Here is a 17,823-nt window from a genome sequence, read left to right as displayed (position 1 = left end):
CCCACAGCCGGGCTTGTCTGGGACTTCCTGTGGCAGGTGTGGGGTGGGCAGCCTGCTGGTCAGAGCTGGGAGGGTGAGTGGAGCTGGGCACCCTCAGCCCTAGTCCCACTGCTGCTGGAAGCAGTGCCTGGTCGCCAGCCTACAGGAGCCCCATACCCCACAGACTGTTGAGTTCAGCCTGGACAGTGTCACATCCCTGCAGCACAAGGGTTTCTCCATTGAGCCCTGCCGGGGCTCCGTGGAGCGCGGCCAGACGAAGACCATCAGTATCTCCTGGGTGCCGCCTGCGGACTTTGATGTAGGTGCCTTCGGGCTCCAGGCCAGCGAGCCCTGGGAACGCCAAAGGCTGGGTGGGCTGTACCCATGCCCAATCCCAGGGGAGGAGGTGGCCGTGGAGGACCCAGGGGAGTCAGGTGGGCAGGGCAGCGGGAAGACAGCAGATCTCCCCCGGGTGCCCACTGGCTGAAGGCCTCTTCTCCCCTCCCCTCCTGTTTCAGCCAGACCACCCACTCATGGTGTCGGCCCTGCTGCAGCTCAGGGGGGATGTGAAGGAGACCTACAAGGTCATCTTTGTAGCCCAGGTGGTGACCAGCCCCTAAGCCTCTGCACAGAGCACCCTTGGGCCCTCCTGCCCACCCTCAAAGCCCTCCCCAGGCTGAGGGCCAGGCCATACTACCCTAGAGCCTGGGACCTGGCCATCCTCTGCCAGGCAGATTTCAATAGGCCACCCTCCACATGGTGCCACAGCCACTTCCTGCTGCCCTGGACCCAGCAAGCCCAGGTACATCCAAGAACACCCCCTCCTGAGATCCCAGACTCAGAACCAGCGAGAAGGCCAGGCCAGCCCACAGCCGTCCTAGCCAGAGCCCCTCAGAGCCCCCAGGAGAGCCCCCAGGAGAGCTCCCAGGAGAGCCCCCAGGAGAGCCCCCACAGCCTGTCAATAAACGTTTTGTAGGCCAGCACTTGCAGCCTGCAGTGTGAGTGACAGCGGGTTATTCCCTGGGGTAAGCACTGAATAGGAGGTGGAGATAGAGCCCTGGGGATGCAGCCCCTCCCCTCATAGCCATGAAACTCGCTTTGCCTGGCAAGGGCCTCCTGGAGCGGGGCCATCCTGAGGGCACCTGTGGGGAGGCCACCCTAACCCAAATTCGAGGAGGGCCCCCAAGCCTGATGCCCTGAGCAGCAGGCAGGCAGTCCAGAGGGCCGGGGTGCAGCCGGAGCGCAGCCGGAGCTGAGGCTGACCCAGAGCCGAGAGGCCCTGGGCGGTGGGGAGGGCAGGGCTCCAAAGCCCAGGGCAGGCCCCGGGAACCTCCAGACTTTTCCCAAGTTCCAGGACCCCGGATGACCCCAAGCAAAGGTGAGCAGATGGAGGGAACCCAGCCTACTCCTGCCCTCCCCTCCGCCCAGCAGGGGCCAGGTGAGGCCCAGCTCCTGCACTTAAGTCTCTACTTTTAGTCTGAGATAAGTCTGGGCTCGGCTTTCTGGGCTCTGACCCACCCTTCAACAGAGAAGATCCCTCACAGCCCGTGAGATGCTCCTGGAGCTCAGAGTGGTGCCTCCACCCCAACCCTGCCCTCTGGAGTCTGGCTTGTTGGACACTGTCCCCACAGAGCCCACCCAGCCTAGCCCTCCTGTCACAGTGCAGCACACCCACTGTGCCACCCCAACCAGCAGCCACCAGGAGAGCGTATGCAGCCTTCCCTGGTCTGGCAGCGGGGAGCAAGTGGTGCTTCCGGGAGCTTTCCTGGGCCCAGGCCTCAGGGCACACCTTCCGGAACTTGGGGCTGTGGTCTCAGGCTGTGCGGTGCACATGCACTCCCATTCCCACTCCCGTGCTGGGCCTCCACGACCAGCGTGGTCAACGTGTCGGGAAGAATGGCCAGGGGCCCGGAGAGCTGGGCAGGCAGGAAGGGCCCTTGAGGACCATGGCACAGGCCCTGGGAGGTGAAAGGCAACTTCAGGCAGAGCCCGAAAATGGAAGGAGTGATGCAGTGAAGGGGCAGGTATGGGCAGAAGAGCCACACAGAGGAGGCCCTGCCCTCCAGGGTCACTGCCCTTGTAGGGGTGGGGGACACTGAGCAGCGCCCACATGTGGAACAGTTCTGAGCAAGGGGTGGGTGCTCCTCCTGCAGTAAGATGGACCCTGCCCTTTGCTGTGCTGACCACCTCCCTTAGCCTGACCACCCGGCGAACGGTGTGCTGCTGGTCCCACGGGGAGCAGAGAGCAGCAAGAGCCTATCAGGGCCCCTGGCCTTGTGCCAGAGGGATACGGGACAGGAGTCCCCCGGAAGAAATGGCCCCCGCCTGCCCCTGCACGGGGAGCAGCGGACATTGCAGGCTGAGGAAAGGGTGCTGGGCTCTCTGTGGCCCTCGGGAATGGAGGCCGCATTCCCCCTGTGGGGCATGGCCCCCAAGCCCAAGTGCTTTGGGAAAGTGGTCTGCACCCAGAGCCTCAAGGGCCCAGAGCCAGGGCCAGGCTCCAGCCCCCTGGGCCAGCCCCCAGGCAGAGCCTGCAGCTCAGGTCCACAATCAGTGTTCAAACACCACGTTCGGGATGCCCAGCATCTTGGTGGCGTGACCCTCCAGTTCACCTGGAGCCTGCCTGCAAGAGTGGACCCGAGGGACCACACCCAAGGCAGCCACAACTTTCCAGGCCAGCTCCCGAGGGTTCCCGGGCCACGCCCAGATCAGCGCCAGAGCAGGCCACGCTCGGCCGGCCGGGGTGAAGGCGCCATGCCCGGGCTGAGGGCGAGACCTACCGTCGCCTCGCGAGTCTGGGCCAGGTGGAGCTGCGAAGCAGGGCTTGGGGCGGACAAGCCCTCTGAACACGTTGGGCTTGGCCCAGTGGGAGGGGATTGCGTTGAGCGGTGTCTGGTGGGCGCGGCTTATGGCGGGCGAGGAGCCAGTGGGTGGGGTTTGCATTGAGCGGAGGTCCAGCGAGTGGGGGCGTCTCGTGGGTGAGGCCTCCTGTGGGTGGGGCCTGCGGCGAAAGAGGCTTGCTCTGGGTGCGGACCTGCGGGTGGGGTTTACGCTGCGTGAGGCGTCCGGTGGGCGTGTGCCCCTGGGGGCGGGGCCTGCGAGGAACGGGGCTTGCACTGGGCGGTGCCGGGCGGGCGGGGTTTACCCTGTGTGGGGCGTCCAGTACGCGTGTGCGCCTGTAGGAGGGGCCCGCGGCGAGCGAGGCCTGGTGGGCGGGGTTTACTCTGAGCGGGCGCTCTGTGGGCGTGTCATGTGGTGGGTGTGTCCTGTGGTGGGCGGGGCTCCATAAAGCCGCGCCGCGAGGCTCTGCTCCAACCTCCGCAGAGCATGGGCCGGGGGTCGCTGGCCGCCCGCGGGCTCCGGCTGCTGCTGCCGCTCTTGCCGCTGCCGCAGGTGGGTCGGGCCGCGTTCTCGGTTCGGCCACCGCGGGGCGGGTCCGTGCTCGGACCACGCCCCTCGCGGGCTCACCCCTGTCCCCACAGGTGGCGCTGGGCTTCGCGGACGGCAGCTGCGACCCCTCGGACCAGTAAGTCGGGGGGGAGGGAGCCGGGGCCTGGCCCCGCCCTGTGGGGAGGTGCGGGCGGTGAGGTCGGCCGGCCCATGCCCCGCCTGCTCCAGGTGCCGCCGTCCCCGCAGGTGCCTGCCGCAGGCCCGCTGGAGCAGCCTGTGGCACGTGGGGTAAGTGGAGGCCGCGGCAGAGCCGTGCGTCCGACGGTTCTGGGGCGGGGGTCACCGGGGCTAGACCCGCCCGGCCCTAACCTCACCAGGCCGCCTCCGCTGTCGCCCAGTCCCGGTAGCTGGCGGGAAGTGACCTCGAGCAAGCAGGACCTTCCCTCCCACCCCTCCCACCTGGCCTCCGCGGGAAGCCCCTACGATCCCGATCCCGCTCGGCAGTGGGGCAGTCGCTGAGGACAGCGAGTCCTGGGAGTGAGCCCAAGGCCACCCCTGGCCAGCCCAGGAGAGACAGCCAGGGCAGGCCCAGCAGCTGGAGGCCAGGCTTTGGCCACGGCAGTCTCAGACGTGCAGAGACATTGTCTGCTTTTTATCCTGTTAACCTGTCTTCGGTGGTTGTGCCACGACATTCCCCAGGGTGCAGGTGCCCGGTGGCCGAGGGTCAGTCCAGTGGGAGGGCCTTGCTCTTCTAGGCTCATCCTGCTGGCGGTCCTCCTGTTGCTGCTGTGCGGGGTCACAGCCGGCTGTGTGCGGTTCTGCTGCCTCCGGAAGCAGGCGCAGGCCCAGCCACATCTGCCACCAGCACGGCAGCCCTGCGACCTGGCGGTCATCCCTATGGACGGTGACAGCCCTGTACACAGCACTGTGACCTGTGAGTGCCTAGGGGCCCTCGAGTTGAGGGTAGAGATGGCGGGGGTAAATGCCAAGCCCGCCTCCACGAACCCACTCTGGTTTCCTGCAGCCTACAGCTCCATGCAGTACCCACTGGGCACGCGGTTACCGGTACCCTTTGGGGAGCTGGACCCGGACTCCATGGCTCCTCCTGCCTACAGTCTGTATGCCCCGGAGCCTCCACCCTCCTACGATGAAGCTGTCAAGATGGCCAAGCCCAGAGAGGAAGGGCTAGCACTCTCCCAGAAACCCAGTCCTCTCCTTGGGGCCTCAGGCCTAGAGACCACTCCAATGCCCCAGGAGTTGGGCCCCAATACCCAACTACCACCTTGTAGCCCTGGTGCCCCTTGAAGGAGGTAGGAGAATGGACCAGAGCTTGAAGAACTAGCGCTTGGAGCCAAGGGCCCCCAGCCCACGCCACCATCCCACACATTGCTGTGGCCCCAGCCTTGGTGTCATGTTACACCAGCCCCATGGCGTCACCCCTAGGCAGGCTGCTGCTCTCAGCCTCAGCCCCTGGCCCAGCCCCAGCAGGCCCTCAGCCTGGAAGAGGCCCCTTGGGCCTCAGCCTCAGGTGGGAGCTCAGGGCCAGCTGTGACGTCTGCATCTTACTGGAGAGAGAATAAAGTTTGTATTTAAGTGATCTCTGCCTATGTGGGAAGGACTCTGGGACTCCAGGGCTCTGGGAGGAACCCTCGGGCAGCCAACCCCTAGTGCAAGCAGGCAGGGTGAGCGCGTGGTCCCTGGCCTGTACCCCGTCCAGGCTTCAGGCTGGCATTCCTAGCCCTGAGCTGGGCAATGGGTGGTGTCAGGTGTCATGGCAGAAATGACTGGGGTTGTGTTTCTGCGGCTGGGCCAGGAAAACTCTTCTCCTTCTCCAGCCCCATGCCTTTGCTCGTTGCCCCCCAACCCTGGCTGGGACAGTGAGGCACACACAAGTCGGGCTAGAACATTTATTTTGCACAGAGCTGGGCGAGTGGGTGGCAGGGGGCAGGGGCAGCGGCCTTCCTGGGCAGGCCTCCCACGACTGTAGCAGCTGCGCCCTACTGGATCAGCTTGAAGGACTCCCCGGTCATCATGGCCACAAACTCTGGGGACAGAGGGGCAGGTCAGCAACTTGCCCTGGCCCAGCCACTGGCTCCCAGGGCTCCAGCCCACTCACCCTCATAGTCGATGGTCCCATCCCCATCCTTGTCAGCCTCCTTCATCATGTGCTCCGCCTCCACCTCGTTGAGGGGCTCCCCTGCATTCATGAGCACGTACCTGCGGGGCCTGGCGCTGAGCCGCTCCATCGGCCCTGCCCGTGCCCGTCCACCGCCTGCCCCCCGCCCGTGCCCGCCCACCGCCTGCCCCGCCCATGCCCGCCACCACCTGCCCCCGCCCGTGCCCACCCAGCGCCTGCCCCCTGCCCGTGCCCGTCACCTCCTGCCCCCGCCCGTGCCCACCCAGCGCCTGCCCCCTGCCCGTGCCCGTCCACCGCCTGCCCCCGCCCGTGCCCACCCAGCGCCTGCCCCCTGCCCGTGCCCGTCACCGCCTGCCCCCGCCCGTGCCCGCCACCACCTGCCCCCGCCCGTGCCCGCCACCGCCTGCCCCCTGCCCGTGCCCACCCCACCGCCTGCCCCCGCCCGGGACCTACTTGAGAGTGTTCCAATCAATGTAGCCCTTGCCCTCTTTGTCGAAGACGCGGAATGCCGCCCTCAGCTCACTCTCCTGGTTCTGGGCCTTCTCATGGTAAACTCCCATTAGTGCCAGGAAACCATCGCAGTTGAAGAACCCTTTGTCTGCAAGGAGCACAGCTGGGGCTCAAGGGACAGGGGGCACAGCACTCCCCATGGGCTCTGCCTCTTCCCCCATAGGCACTGAGACCTGACCCAGGGCCGCTCCCCGAGGCTACCCACCCCACTCCAGCCACAAGCTCACTGTCTCTGTCCACGTCCTTGGCCATCGAGGCCAGCTCACTCTTGGTGGGGTTGATACCCAGCAGGCTCATGAGCCGCTCCAGCTCCCCCGTCTTCACCTCCCCGTTGCCCTCTTCATCAAACATCTCAAAGACTCCCTTGTACTCCTTGATCTGCTCAGCCGACAGGCGCTCTGTCTGCAGGGGACACCCACACCGGCCTGACCAGGAGTCCCGTCTGCCCCCGTGTCCAGGGAAGGGTCGGAGATACCCCTGCACCCATCCCTCCATTGGCAGCCTTTCAAGGTGAGTGGTAAGGGAGGAGGTCCCCAGCGCAGAGCAGTTTTCCCGGACAAGGGGTCACACGCCAGGGGTTTGCAGGGCCAGCAGGGCTCTGCCAGGCAGCTCACAGGGGCAAAGGCCAGACAGGCAGGGGCCAGCATTCGAGGGAACAGTGGGAGCTGCAGGGCCAGACGGGCCAGGCTGCAGTCCTGGAGCCTGGCAATGGACACTAGGTGAGACAGGTAAGGGAAGCTGAGAGCAGGGTGGGGAGGTGCCCAGTCCTGGCCTCGGAAAGGCTTCCAGCCCAGGACTGGGATACAGCCCAGGAAGCAGAGCCCTAGGCTCCAGCCTGTGTGGCATTCTGGAGGGAGAGTCCAGCACCAGGCCACACCTGCCTGCCACCACTGCTGCTGCCCATCTGGGAGCCAGCTTCCAGAAAGGGTTGCTCCACCCTGGCCCCGGAACAAGGGCTGTGTTGGTGGCAGCAGGGCTTGGCTCCCTCTTCCACCTCAGCCCCTTCCTGCCCAGGCTCCCTGGTAGGTCCTCGCACCTCCAGGTTCCAGCTCAACCTGCCCAGCCAGCCCACTAGAGACTCCATCGGGCACAGGGAGCAGCCTTACCATGTTGGTGGTTGTCTGACAGGATTCTGCAGGGTGGTGGCACCAGGGCTGCTGTGGGCAGAACGCTGGGGCAGTGGTGGCAGCTGAGTTTTAGCTGGACCTGGCTGCCTGGGGTCCCCAGGGTCCAGATTCCAAGAGCCTTTTATGGGTGGGAAATCCTGCTGGCCCTATTTTGGGACAGGCTCTCAGCCTTATCCACAAGGCCCCTTCCCGGCCCGCTTTGGCCTGGGCTTCCCCCGACCCTGAAGATGGGCACCGAAGGCCAAGTGCAGGGGCCAGGAAAGGGCTGAGACGTGGCAGGACCCTCACACACACTGTTCCCCTTGCTGTTCCCTCTTCACCGGACCAAGCTCTGAGTCTACCTTTCCAGAGGTGCCGCCCTCCAGCATGTCTTCACGGGACGCTGGTCCCATGCTGTCATCACTTACCAGTGAGATTTCTTGTTGAAGGCCCATCCTGGCCAGCTGGTGCCCAGTGGCTCAGAGCCTGGCCACCCTCCCATCCTGGTGGACTCAACGTTGGCCCCGTGCCAGTATGTCACAAACTCTCAGGACAGGTCAAATGAACAAATGCATTAGGCACCTCTTGACCACCTTGTACAGGAGGGGCTGAGGGTCCACCATTCAGGGAGAAGACAGCAGGACATGGGCTGGGGGTGAAGGGGGAAAGGGGACAAGACAGACAGGACCTGGGGGCTGGGCTGCCCGCTGGAAGTCGGGCCAGTTGGGGGCTATTTTGGGGTTTCTCAAGGAAACCTGACCTCCCTTCTACTCAGAACAGCAAAGCTGGCTCCCGAGGGGGCCTGGTGCCCAGGCTGGTCAGTATCAACATGCCACAGTGGAGCACACGCCTGCACACGTGTGTTCCCTCCTCAGACCCGCACTGACCCCGCCCTGTCTGGGTCTAATTACCAACCAGACTCCCAAAGCCAGGGTCCAGCTCCTCCCTGCCCCACCCAGGCAGGGGTGTGAGGTTTGCAGTGGCAGGTCAGGGTCCTCAGAGTCACACTCACACCTGCCCCCCAACTGGCCCCTTGGCGGCATGAAGACTCCGAGCAGGTGGGGCACTCAGTGTCCCCCGCCAGCCCAGCCCTCTGCCTGCCAGAAAACCTGAAGCTACAGGATGCCTCCCGCTGAGACCCAGGCCAGCTGCTGAGACTGCAAGATTGATGCTGAGGAGGCCAGGCCAACGGCCTGGGACACCTCCAGCCAAACGGGGCCGGGGCTGGAGGGAAGCAGCCCTGGGTCTGATGGGGTCAAGGGAGGCCATGACCTTCATCCTGGCTGCTCCCTGGCCTCAGCTTTCCCCTGGGCTGGGGAGGGGACAATTCATGCACTGAGCACCTTCCCCCAGGGGCACAGAATGCAGGGAGCCGCAGCGCCCAGGCCAGGGCCCATCCTGGGTTCTGGCTCGGGGTCCCCAGGTGCTGGCCAGCTGGGTACAGAGACACAGAGAACTGCACTGGCCTCGTGGCCCTGGACAAGCCCCCACCCCGACAACTCTCACAGCGAGTGGACAGCAGGCTCTGCCTCCTCCATTCCCAGGCCTCTAGTGTCTGACATTCCTGGGCCACAGTCCTGAAGGTTCCAGACATCCTGGTGGGCTTATGAGTGAAACTCAAAGCTGTTGAAGCCTGACTTAAAGCAGAGGGCACGCCCACCCCGGCCCCGCCCTGGCCCTGACAAAGGTGGGGAGGAGCAACATGGTCACAACCAACGTCAACCCCTCTCCTCTCCATGTAGGCTTCTACCCGTACCCAGGCCCAGTACAAGCAGCAGTCCAAGTCCTTGCCCTCTGTCCCGCTCTCCTGGTGCTGACCAGCCTCTGTGTGGCCTTTGGACGTGCCCTGTACCCCTAGGACCTGAGAGTCATCCAATCTTTATTTTCCATCTTGTGTCTCTTCTGATCACCGAAGGGGTATTCTCCATAAAAAAAATAAAAATAATACAAAAGGCCGGGCGCGGTGGCTCAAGCCTGTAATCCCAGCACTTTGGGAGGCCGAGACGGGCAGATCACGAGGTCAGGAGATCGAGACCATCCTGGCTAACACTGTGAAACCCCGTCTCTACTAAAAAATAGAAAAAACTAGCCGGGCGAGGTGGCGGGCGCCTGTAGTCCCAGCTACTCGGGAGGCTGAGGCAGGAGAATGGCGTGAACCCGGGAGGCAGAGCTTGCAGTGAGCTGAGATCTGGCCACTGCACTCCAGCCTGGGCGACAGAGTGAGACTCCGTCTCAAAAAAAAAAAAAAAATAATAATAATAATAATAATAATAATACAAAAAATTAAAAAACAGAAAAAGAGGCTGGGCTTGGTGGCTCACGCCTGTAATCCCAGCACTTTGGGAGGCTGAGGCAGGCAGATCACGAGGTCAGGAGATCGAGACCATCCTGGCTAACACGGTGAAACCCCAACTGTACTAAAAAAAAATACAAAAAAATTAGCCAGGCATGGTGGCGGGCGCCTGTAGTCCCAGCTTCTCAGGAGGCTGAGGCAGGAGAATGGCGAGAACCCGGGAGGCAGAGCTTGCAGTGAGCTGAGATCATGCCACTGCACTCCAGCCTGGGCAACAGAGTGAGACTCCATCTCAAAAAGAAAAAAAAAAAAAAAAAAAAAGAAAACAGAAAAAGAGAAAAACCCTGTAACAATTAGAATACTGCCTCAGCCACGTTCAGGTACAAGTGCAGTTGTGTTAATGGCTGTACCCGGTTATGTAGCAGATCTCTAGAACCTTTCATCTTGCAAAACGGACCCTCTGCACCGATTAAACAGCAGCTCCCCTCTTCCACCTCCCCTAGCCTATGGCAATCACTACTCTACTTTCTGTTTTTAAGAATTCAACTCCAAGGGCCAGGCATGGTGGCTCACCCCTGTAATCTCAGCACTTTGGGAGGCCGAGGGGGGTGGATCATGAGGTCAGGAGTTCAAGACCAGCCTGGCCAAGATGGTGAAACCCTGTCTCTACTAAAAAAAAAAAAAAAAATTAGCCGGGCATGGTGGCGGGTGCCTGTAATCCCAGCTATTCGGAAGGCTGAGGCAGAGAATTGTTTGAACCCAGGAGGTGCAGGATGCAGTGAGCCGAGATTGTACCACTGCACTCCAGCCTGGGCGACAGAGTGAGACGCCATCCACAAAAAAAAAAAAAAAAAAAAAAAAAAAGATTTTGACTCCATAGACCTCCTAGGAGTGGAATCATCCAGTGTTTGTGTTTCTGTGGCCGAATTAATGTCCTCAAGCTTCATTTGTGGTGTAGCATATGACAGAATAGGCTTCTTCTTCTTCTTCTTTTTTTCTTTTTTTTTTTTTTTTTTGAGGTGGAATCTCGCTTTGTCTCCAGGCTGGAGTGCAATGGCATGATCTCAGCTTACTGCAACCTCTGCCTCCCGGGTTCACACAACTCTCCTGCCTCAGCCTCCCGAGTAGCTGGGACTACAGGTGGGTGCCACCACACCTGGCTAATTTTTATACTTTTAGTAGAGACAGGGTTTCACTGTGTTAGCCAGAATGGTCTCTATCTCCTGACCTCATGATGCTCCCACCTGGGCCTCCCAAAGTGCTGGGATTACAGGTGTGAGCCACTGTGCTCGGCCTGGAACAGGCATCTTTTTTAAGGCTGAGTGAAATGTTTTTCTTGGGATGGACCACACTCGGTTTCATCTGCTGATGAACACTTAGGTGCTCCCACCTCTTGGCTGTTGGAACTGCTACTGCAATGAACACAGGCGGGCATGAAGGTGTTTCATAGATGTGATTAGTATTTAAATCAGTAGGCCGGGCATGGTGGCTCACGCCTGTAATCTCAGCACTTTGGGAGGCCAAGGCGGGCAGATCACGAGGTCAGGAGATCCAGACGATCCTGGCTAACATAGTGAAACCCTGTCTCTATTAAAAATACCAAAAAAACTTAGCCAGGCATGGTGGCGGGCGCCTGAGGCTGAGGCAGGAGAATGGCGTAAACCCAGGAGGCGGAGCTTGCAGTGAGCCGAGATCGTGCCACTGCCCTCCAGCCTGGGCGACAGAGTGAGACTCCATCTCAAAAAAAAAAAGTATTTAAATCAGTAGACTTCGGGTAAAGCACATGACCCTCCATAATGTAGGGGGGCCTTATCCAGTTCGTTGAGGGCCTTAAGAGAAAAGACTGAGGTCCCCCAAGGAGGAAAGAATTCTGCCTCCAGACGGCTGCAACATCAGCTCTTCCCTGGAGGCTGCCCACACTGCAATCACACGGGCCAACTCCTCAACATCTCTCTTGTGTGTGTATATGAGAGATGTGTACATACAGACATACACACATATACACATCCCCCTGCTTCTGCCACAGAGGGTCAATGCAGACATCACCACTGCCATGGGGGGTCCCCAGTGGGAAGACACTGAGACCCTGCCCCACTCTGGGGCAGCAGCCTCGGCTGCAAACCCACCTCACCTGAGCCACACAGACATAAGGTGGTCATTGTGTCCACAGGCAGGACTCTGATGGTCCCTGCAGGTGGTCTGGGGCCCCTTCTATCTGGTTCTGCTTCCCCCTTCCTATTGCAGGGGCTGACCCCTAAGAGGGAGCTCCTATCCCAAACTCCATCTCAGGGTCAGGTTCTGGGGAACCCAAGCTGTGACATGATGGGATGTTGGCGATGGACACCCCGCCGCCAAGCTGCAACCAGGCACCAGTGCGGGACGAAAACACACGCCCCCGCATAGTCACCTGTTACACTCACTGGTGGTGAGTTGGAAGGGCAGGGGGTGGACCAGGTAACTGCCACCAATCGAGGCTACAAATGGCAGAAGGAGAGAAAGGGGCACTTGAAAGCCAGGGGTGAGCCCAAGTGTGAGCGTCGGGGGCCCTCTGTGGTTCAGGCAGCGTCTCTGCTCTCCACTCTGCAGTGGGAAGGCACCAAATCGGAGGCCCAAGCCCAGGACTTAAGTCAGAGTGGGCAGGGCCCTGGTGGAGACATCCAGGCGGGTGTCCCCTGAAGTTTGATCCCGAGGTTGCTCTGAAGCTTCTGCATCTGCAGGTTTGCTCACTGCTCCATAGGAAGAGCTGATACTCCCACCCCAATGCTGGAAGGACCCAAACCAGAGGCAATACTAGTTTCCCCGAGCCCCACCTGCCCTGGTAGCATGAGGTTGGCACTGAGGGCAGAGCTGCAGCAGAACCAAGCTGCAGTCGAGTGGGCCTAGTGCTGCCACGGCACCTGGGGGGTGCGGACCCACAGGGCTCCCTTGGGCCTGGAGTGTGGGCTCCGTAGGAAGAGGACTCCACAGCTCCTGGCTTCTCCTGCTGTTCCCTTCCCTCTGCAGCTTCTGCCTGAGGCCTCCTTGGCAGAGCACTGGGCCGGCCACAGCGTTGGGCCGAACACCCGAGACGTGGCCCCCTGCACAGTGTCACCTGCTCAGCCCTGGGCTGGCCCCTTCCCACCCTCATCACCTCCAGCTCCCCCACGGTGGCTTCCTGGAATTCCCCCAAAAATCTGTCCCTTTGAGTCTCTGTCTCGGGATCTGCTTATGGGAGCCTGGCCTGGGCAAGAGTGAAAAAACAAAGTGAAGCCCAAACTCTGGACCCCCAGACCACACAAGGAGGAGGGGATGTGAACAGCAGGGCCCTGCACTCCCAGCACTGCACAGTAGATGGCTAGAGACAATGCCTTGGGCTTAAAATGCAACGTGAAACCTCTAAGGTAGCCATTAAAACGACTGAAACTGAATAACCTCCACACCTGAAGAGGAAAAATAATGATGAAAATGTAATAAATCGGCCGGGCGCGGTGGCTCAAGCCTGTAATCCCAGCACTTTGGGAGGCCGAGACGGGCAGATCATGAGGTCAGGAGATCAAGACCATCCTGGCTAAGCCGGTGAAACCCCATCTCTACTAAAAAATACAAAAAACTAGCCGGGCGAGGTGGCGGGCGCCTGTAGTCCCAGCTACTTGGGAGGCTGAGGCAGGAGAATGGCGTAAACCCGGGAGGCGGAGCTTGCAGTGAGCTGAGATCCGGCCATTGCACTCCAGGCTGGGCAAGAGAGCCAGACTCCGTCTCAAAAAAAAAAAAAAAGAAAATGTAATAAATCTAACAACACAGGAGGGGAGAAAGAAGCATAAACAGAAAGTAGACAGTCACATTATAAAAGTACATTCAGGGCCAGGCATGGTGGCTCACACCTATAATCCCAGCACTGTGAGAGGCTGAGGTGGGATGATGGCTTGAGCCCAGGAGACCAGCCTGGGCAACATAGCGAAACCCTGTCTCTACAAAAATACAGCCAGGCGCGGTGGCTCACGCCTGTAATCCCAGCACTTTGGGAGGCCGAGGCGGCAGATCACAAGGTCAGGAGATTGAGACCATCCTGGCTGATACGGTGAAACCCCATCTCTACTAAAAAAAAAAAAAAATAGCCAGGTGTGGTGGCACGTGCCTGTAGTTCCAGCTACCTGGGAGGCTGAGGCAGAATTGCTTGAACCCGCAAGGCGGAGCCTGCAGTGAGCTCAGATCGTGCCACTGCACTCCAGCCTGGGTGACACAGAGACACTATGTCTCAAAAAAAAAAAAAAAAATCAGCCGGGCATGGTCAGTGGTCCCAGCTACTCAAGAGGCTGAGGTGAGAGGGTCGCTTGAGCCAGGGAGGTGGAGGCTGCAATGAACTATGTGCCACTGGACTCCGACCTGGGTGACAAAGCCAGACCCTGTCTCAAAAACAACAACAAAACAAACAAACAAAAAGCAGAAGAAAGAGCTCAAAGAGTTGAAAGTGGTTGTTTCTGGGAAAGGGCAGGTCGGCGGACGGAGAACCATGGATTATTTTGGAAAATGAACGCTTGTCTTGAAACAAAGGAGCGCCCCTCCGCCGCCAGGGATCTTCCGGGACCAGCGCGCAGAGCTACCAGCTGCCCTGGACCGGCAGCGAGGGCGGCGGCGCCAGGGCTTCTCCCTCCATCCGCGGTCCTCAGCCGGGTTCCGTAAAGCCGGGCTGTGCCTCAACTTCCCTATGCGAAGTGGCGGAGGAGGAGCGAAGCCCAGCGCGCCCTGAGGTGGGGCCTAGCGCTGCACTAGAGGCTTCCCGCTGGTTTTTTTTTTTTTTTTTTTTTTTGAGACAGAGTCTTGCCGTGTCGCCCAGCCAGGCTGGAGTGCAGTGGCGTGATCTCAGCTCACGGCAAGCTCCGCCTCTCGGGTTCAAGCGATTCTCCTGTCTCAGCCTCCCGAGTAGCTGGGATTACAGGCGTCCACCACCACGCCCGGCTAATTTTTGTATTTTCAGTAGAGACGGGGTTTCACCATGTTGGCCAGGCTGGTCTCGAACTCCTGACCTCTGGTCATCCGCCCGCCTCGGCCTCCCAAAGTGCTGGGATTACAGGCAGGAGCCACCGCGCGCAGCCGTTTCTTGCTTCTTGCTTGACGTTTACGTGGCACAGCCCGTGGGAGCCTGTGCTCGCCAGCGCCTTGCGTCCTGACGGCGGCGGGGAAAAGTGGGCGGAGCCCCGGTCACCCGGCCCCGCCCCGTCAGTTGGCCCCTCCCCACGGCCCGCCTTGTCGCCCGCCCCGCTCTGTCTCCGCCCCGCCCCACCTGGAAACTCCGCCCCCGGTCGTTAGCTCCGCGCTCTCCCACCAGACGGCGCTCGGAGGCCGCGCGGAGTCGGGGCGGTCCCGGGGCCTGGGCGTCTGGGGTCACCCGGCTTGGAGTGGGAGCTGGGCCGGCCGGGGTCGCCGTCCGAGGCCGGTCGTGGGGATTTCGAGTTCTGCGAACCTGGCGCCGCCCTCCGTTCTCGTTCACACCCGGCCCTGTGCGTTTCCCTTCCGGGCTCCCACAGTCTCCGGGGATGAACGGAGACGCCGGCTGCGGCCCCGCGGGGCGCCCTAACCGCGACTCCCGAGAGGTCTCTCGCCAGCAGCCGCCCTCGCCGCGGAGGGCCCGGCCCGGCTTCCTGCTCCACCTCGGGGCGCAGTGGCAGCCAGGTTCCGGGGCTCCTCCGTCCGCGTCCTCTTCAGCCTCGTTCGAATGTGACAGCTGGGTCACGTTGTCCAAACGTACCGGGAGCCCCAGATCCTCCAGGCAGCCCGGGCCCCAGCGCGCCCGGTGGCCCAGGAGCCCCTGCACCCCCGCAGCCGCCCTGTCCCGCCTCCTTCCAGCTCCCGGAGGGAACCGCAAATGGGGACGTGCGGGCCTGGGGGCAACACCCAGGCTGAGGCAGGCAGGCCCTGGGCGCGGGTGGGCATGGATCTGGCCTCAGCAGGGCCCCAGGGGTCAGGTTGACTCAGCCCCTCTCTCCCTCCACCCTCTGCAGGGATGGGCACTTCCTCCCCATAGTCACTCCCAGAGGTCCCAGCTCAGTGCCGGGCCAAGGCCTGACCCCCTGGTCCCCAGGGGCTGCTGGAGAGGCCGCAGGGCAGGACAGACAGACCCTTAGAAGTCTGACAGGGGCCGGGCCCGGTAGCTCACTCCTGTAATCCCAATACTTTGGGAGGCGGGGAGGCAGGCGGATCACTTGAGGTCAGGAGTTTAAGACCAGCCTGGCCAACATGGCGAACCCCCCCACCCCTAACTCTACAAAAAAATACGGAAATTAGCCGGGGGTGGTGGCACTTGCCTGTAATCCCAGTAACTTGGGAGGCTGAGGAAGGAGAATTGCTTGGGGTGATTGAGAGGCAAGGTTGCAGTGAGGCCATGTCGCACCGGCCACTGCACTCTAGCCCGAGCAACACAGGGAGACTCCATTAAAAAAAAAAAAAAAGAAAGAAAGAAAGAAAGAAAATCTGATGGGCAGGCTGGGCCCACCTCCAGGGGACTGCAGGGCAGGCCTGCAGGCCTGGGCAGAGCTCCAGGAGGCATGCAGCAGCGCCCAGCCTGTCTCAGACAGGCGTCAGCCACAGGCTCCAGGGGCCATGTGCCTGGCCACACCTGCTGATTTCCAAAACACCCAGCACCTGCAGGCCCAGCCGCCCCAGGAGGGGCAGCACCCCTGCTCGAGGACTCCTGGTTCCACCCAAATTCCTGCTGCTTAGGGTCCTCTTCCACCCGTGGGCAGCGCCCATGCCCTCAGACCTCCCAGACCACCGCCTTGGTCTGTGCCCCCTCCAGGACCTCACTGATCCCCACGCCACACCCCACCCCTTATTGCCTCCTTCAAGCAAACCTTGCATCAGCTCCCAGGGGACACACGCTGGAGCCTCATGACAACATTCTAGACAAACAGCCTCAGGCCCCAGGGGCAGTCCCAGGAGAAGGCCGTGCCTTTGGGGTGAGTCCTGCCTAGGAGTCAAGGGGCTGAGACCCTGGGGGTTCTGCATGGAGCCCTGGGCCTGAGATGCTTCTAAATGTTTGGGTGGATGGCCCTGCCCACAGCTGCCCCCTCCTGCCCCAGGGCACATGCTGTGGTGCTGGCCTCCACTTCAGAAGGTGTCAAGGCTGCACTTGAGTCCCAGGCATGAGTCCCAGGGAGACTCCACTACCCTGATGGGCTGGGCTGACGCTGAACATTCTGGATTCCCCGAGGCCAAGGCCTGTTATCTCCAGGCCTTGGAGATGGGGACTAGTGGAGCCCAAGCCTGGGGGCAACACCCAGTCTGAGACCAGCAGCCCTGCCTCTCACGCCCACCCCCAGAGAGCTTTAGCCACTCCCAAGGGCTGGCCAAGCTGGCCTGGGTGGACATTGCCATCTTCCCCACTCCCAGGAGCCCCTCCTGCAAGGATATTGGCAGCCCCAGGACGGTCCTCAGCTAAGCATGTCCTCCCTGTGTGCCCTGCTAGCCTGTGGCTCTGCAGGCCCCTGAAACACCCTCTCCATGCCTGCCTCTCTAGCCAAACATTTAGAAGCATCTCAGGCTAAAAAGGTCCAAACACCAGCACATTCTCTCCCTCCTCTGACCATAACAGCCAACCCCAGCTCTGATCCCCAGTTGCTTAAAACCCAGGTGTCAGCCTCGACTCCCCCACTGTCCTCGTCCCTGTATCACTAGCAAATCTGTTACTCAGGAATACCTGGCCCTGCCCACCCTTCACAGCCCATCTGCACTCCTCTCTGGTCACCCTGGCCCTACGGGACGGTCTCCTCTCAGCCACCAGAGGGGGTCATGTCCCTGCTCAGAGCCCTGCTGCTTCCCATCACGCTGTTGCCTGCCCTCGGTGAGCTGACCCCACTGGTCAGCGTGTTAGGCCGGAAGGACTAAGACACCACCCTGGCATCCAGGCACCACATGTGGCCTCCCCTAGGAATTTATCTTTTTTCAAAAAGCAGATGATGAATGCTAATGGCCTTTTTGGCAGGAATGGAAAAGCTGATCCTCAAATTCATGTGGAATTGCAAGGGTCCTGAATAATCAGAACAATCTTGCAAACAAAGAACAAAGCCAGGCACAGTGGCTCACTCTTGTCATCCCATCACGGTGAGAGGTCGCAGTGGGAGGATCTCTTGAGCCCAGGAGTTCGAGACCAGCCTGGGCACCACAGGGATACGCTGTGTCTACAAACAAAATGTTAAAAAAAAATTAGCCGGGTATGGCAGGGCACAGTGGCTCAAGCCTGTAATCCCAGCGCTTTGGGAGGCCGAGATGGGCAGATCACGAGGTCAGGAGATCGAGACCATCCTGGCTAACACGGTGAAACCCCGTCTCTACTAAAAAATACAAAAAACTAGCCGGGAGAGGTGGCAGGTGCCTGTAGTCCCAGCTACTTGGGAGGCTGAGGCAGGAGAATGGCATGAACCCGGGAGGCGGAG

General features: G+C 61.0%; 3 protein-coding genes across 5 annotated transcripts in view; 2 read left to right on the top strand and 1 right to left on the bottom strand.

Moving 5' to 3' along the window:
- The window catches only part of CFAP74 (cilia and flagella associated protein 74), a 65,878-nt gene extending 65,279 nt beyond the window's left edge, over nt 1-599 (top strand). Inside the window, exons 37-38 of the mRNA XM_030913105.1 lie at nt 164-298; nt 498-599. Coding sequence (XP_030768965.1) covers nt 164-298; nt 498-599 — 237 coding nt within the window. The remainder of the gene's footprint in view (nt 1-163; nt 299-497) is intronic.
- A 2,707-nt stretch (nt 600-3,306) lies between these two features.
- TMEM52 (transmembrane protein 52) lies at nt 3,307-4,966 on the top strand. Its single transcript, XM_010352582.2, has 5 exons — nt 3,307-3,372; nt 3,462-3,505; nt 3,616-3,657; nt 4,125-4,303; nt 4,394-4,966. The coding sequence occupies exons 1-5, from the start codon at nt 3,307-3,309 to the stop codon at nt 4,672-4,674; spliced, it is 612 nt and encodes a 203-aa protein (XP_010350884.1). The 3' UTR covers nt 4,675-4,966.
- A 296-nt stretch (nt 4,967-5,262) lies between these two features.
- Nucleotides 5,263-8,034, bottom strand: CALML6 (calmodulin like 6). 3 transcript variants are annotated; one of them, XM_010352580.1, is made up of 6 exons: nt 7,551-8,034; nt 7,123-7,173; nt 6,244-6,418; nt 5,960-6,104; nt 5,486-5,586; nt 5,263-5,413 (listed from the first exon to the last, which is right to left on the bottom strand). In XM_010352580.1, the coding sequence occupies exons 1-6, from the start codon at nt 7,575-7,577 to the stop codon at nt 5,367-5,369; spliced, it is 546 nt and encodes a 181-aa protein (XP_010350882.1). In that variant the 5' UTR covers nt 7,578-8,034; the 3' UTR covers nt 5,263-5,366. The 3 variants fall into 3 exon arrangements, with proteins under 3 accessions (XP_010350882.1, XP_030769109.1, XP_030769110.1); XM_030913249.1 differs by lacking the exons at nt 7,123-7,173; nt 7,551-8,034 and having other exon boundaries at nt 5,270-5,413; nt 6,244-6,736; XM_030913250.1 differs by lacking the exons at nt 7,123-7,173; nt 7,551-8,034 and having other exon boundaries at nt 5,391-5,413; nt 5,486-5,566; nt 6,244-6,736.
- Nucleotides 8,035-17,823: the final 9,789 nt, after the last annotated feature.

Source organism: Rhinopithecus roxellana, chromosome 12, assembly GCF_007565055.1.
Source record: "Rhinopithecus roxellana isolate Shanxi Qingling chromosome 12, ASM756505v1, whole genome shotgun sequence".
NCBI lineage: Eukaryota > Metazoa > Chordata > Mammalia > Primates > Cercopithecidae > Rhinopithecus > Rhinopithecus roxellana.
Note: the sequence above shows the minus strand (reverse complement) of the source record. Positions and strands in the feature narration are given on the sequence as shown.

Bases quoted from the DNA above. Each gene is read 5' to 3' on its own strand.
- TMEM52 (XM_010352582.2), top strand. From the start codon at position 3,307: ATGGGCCGGGGGTCGCTGGCCGCCCGCGGGCTCCGGCTGCTGCTGCCG. The intron at 3,658-4,124 runs GTAAGTGGAGGC...TTGCTCTTCTAG, and splicing joins AGCAGCCTGTGGCACGTGGG to GCTCATCCTGCTGGCGGTCC. The intron at 4,304-4,393 runs GTGAGTGCCTAG...GGTTTCCTGCAG, and splicing joins TGTACACAGCACTGTGACCT to CCTACAGCTCCATGCAGTAC.
- CALML6 (XM_030913249.1), bottom strand. From the start codon at position 6,511: ATGGAGGGATGGGTGCAGGGGTATCTCCGACCCTTCCCTGGACACGGG. The intron at 6,105-6,243 runs GTGAGCTTGTGG...TGCTCCTTGCAG, and splicing joins CAAGGACGTGGACAGAGACA to ACAAAGGGTTCTTCAACTGC. The intron at 5,414-5,485 runs GTGAGTGGGCTG...CTCTGTCCCCAG, and splicing joins TGGGACCATCGACTATGAGG to AGTTTGTGGCCATGATGACC.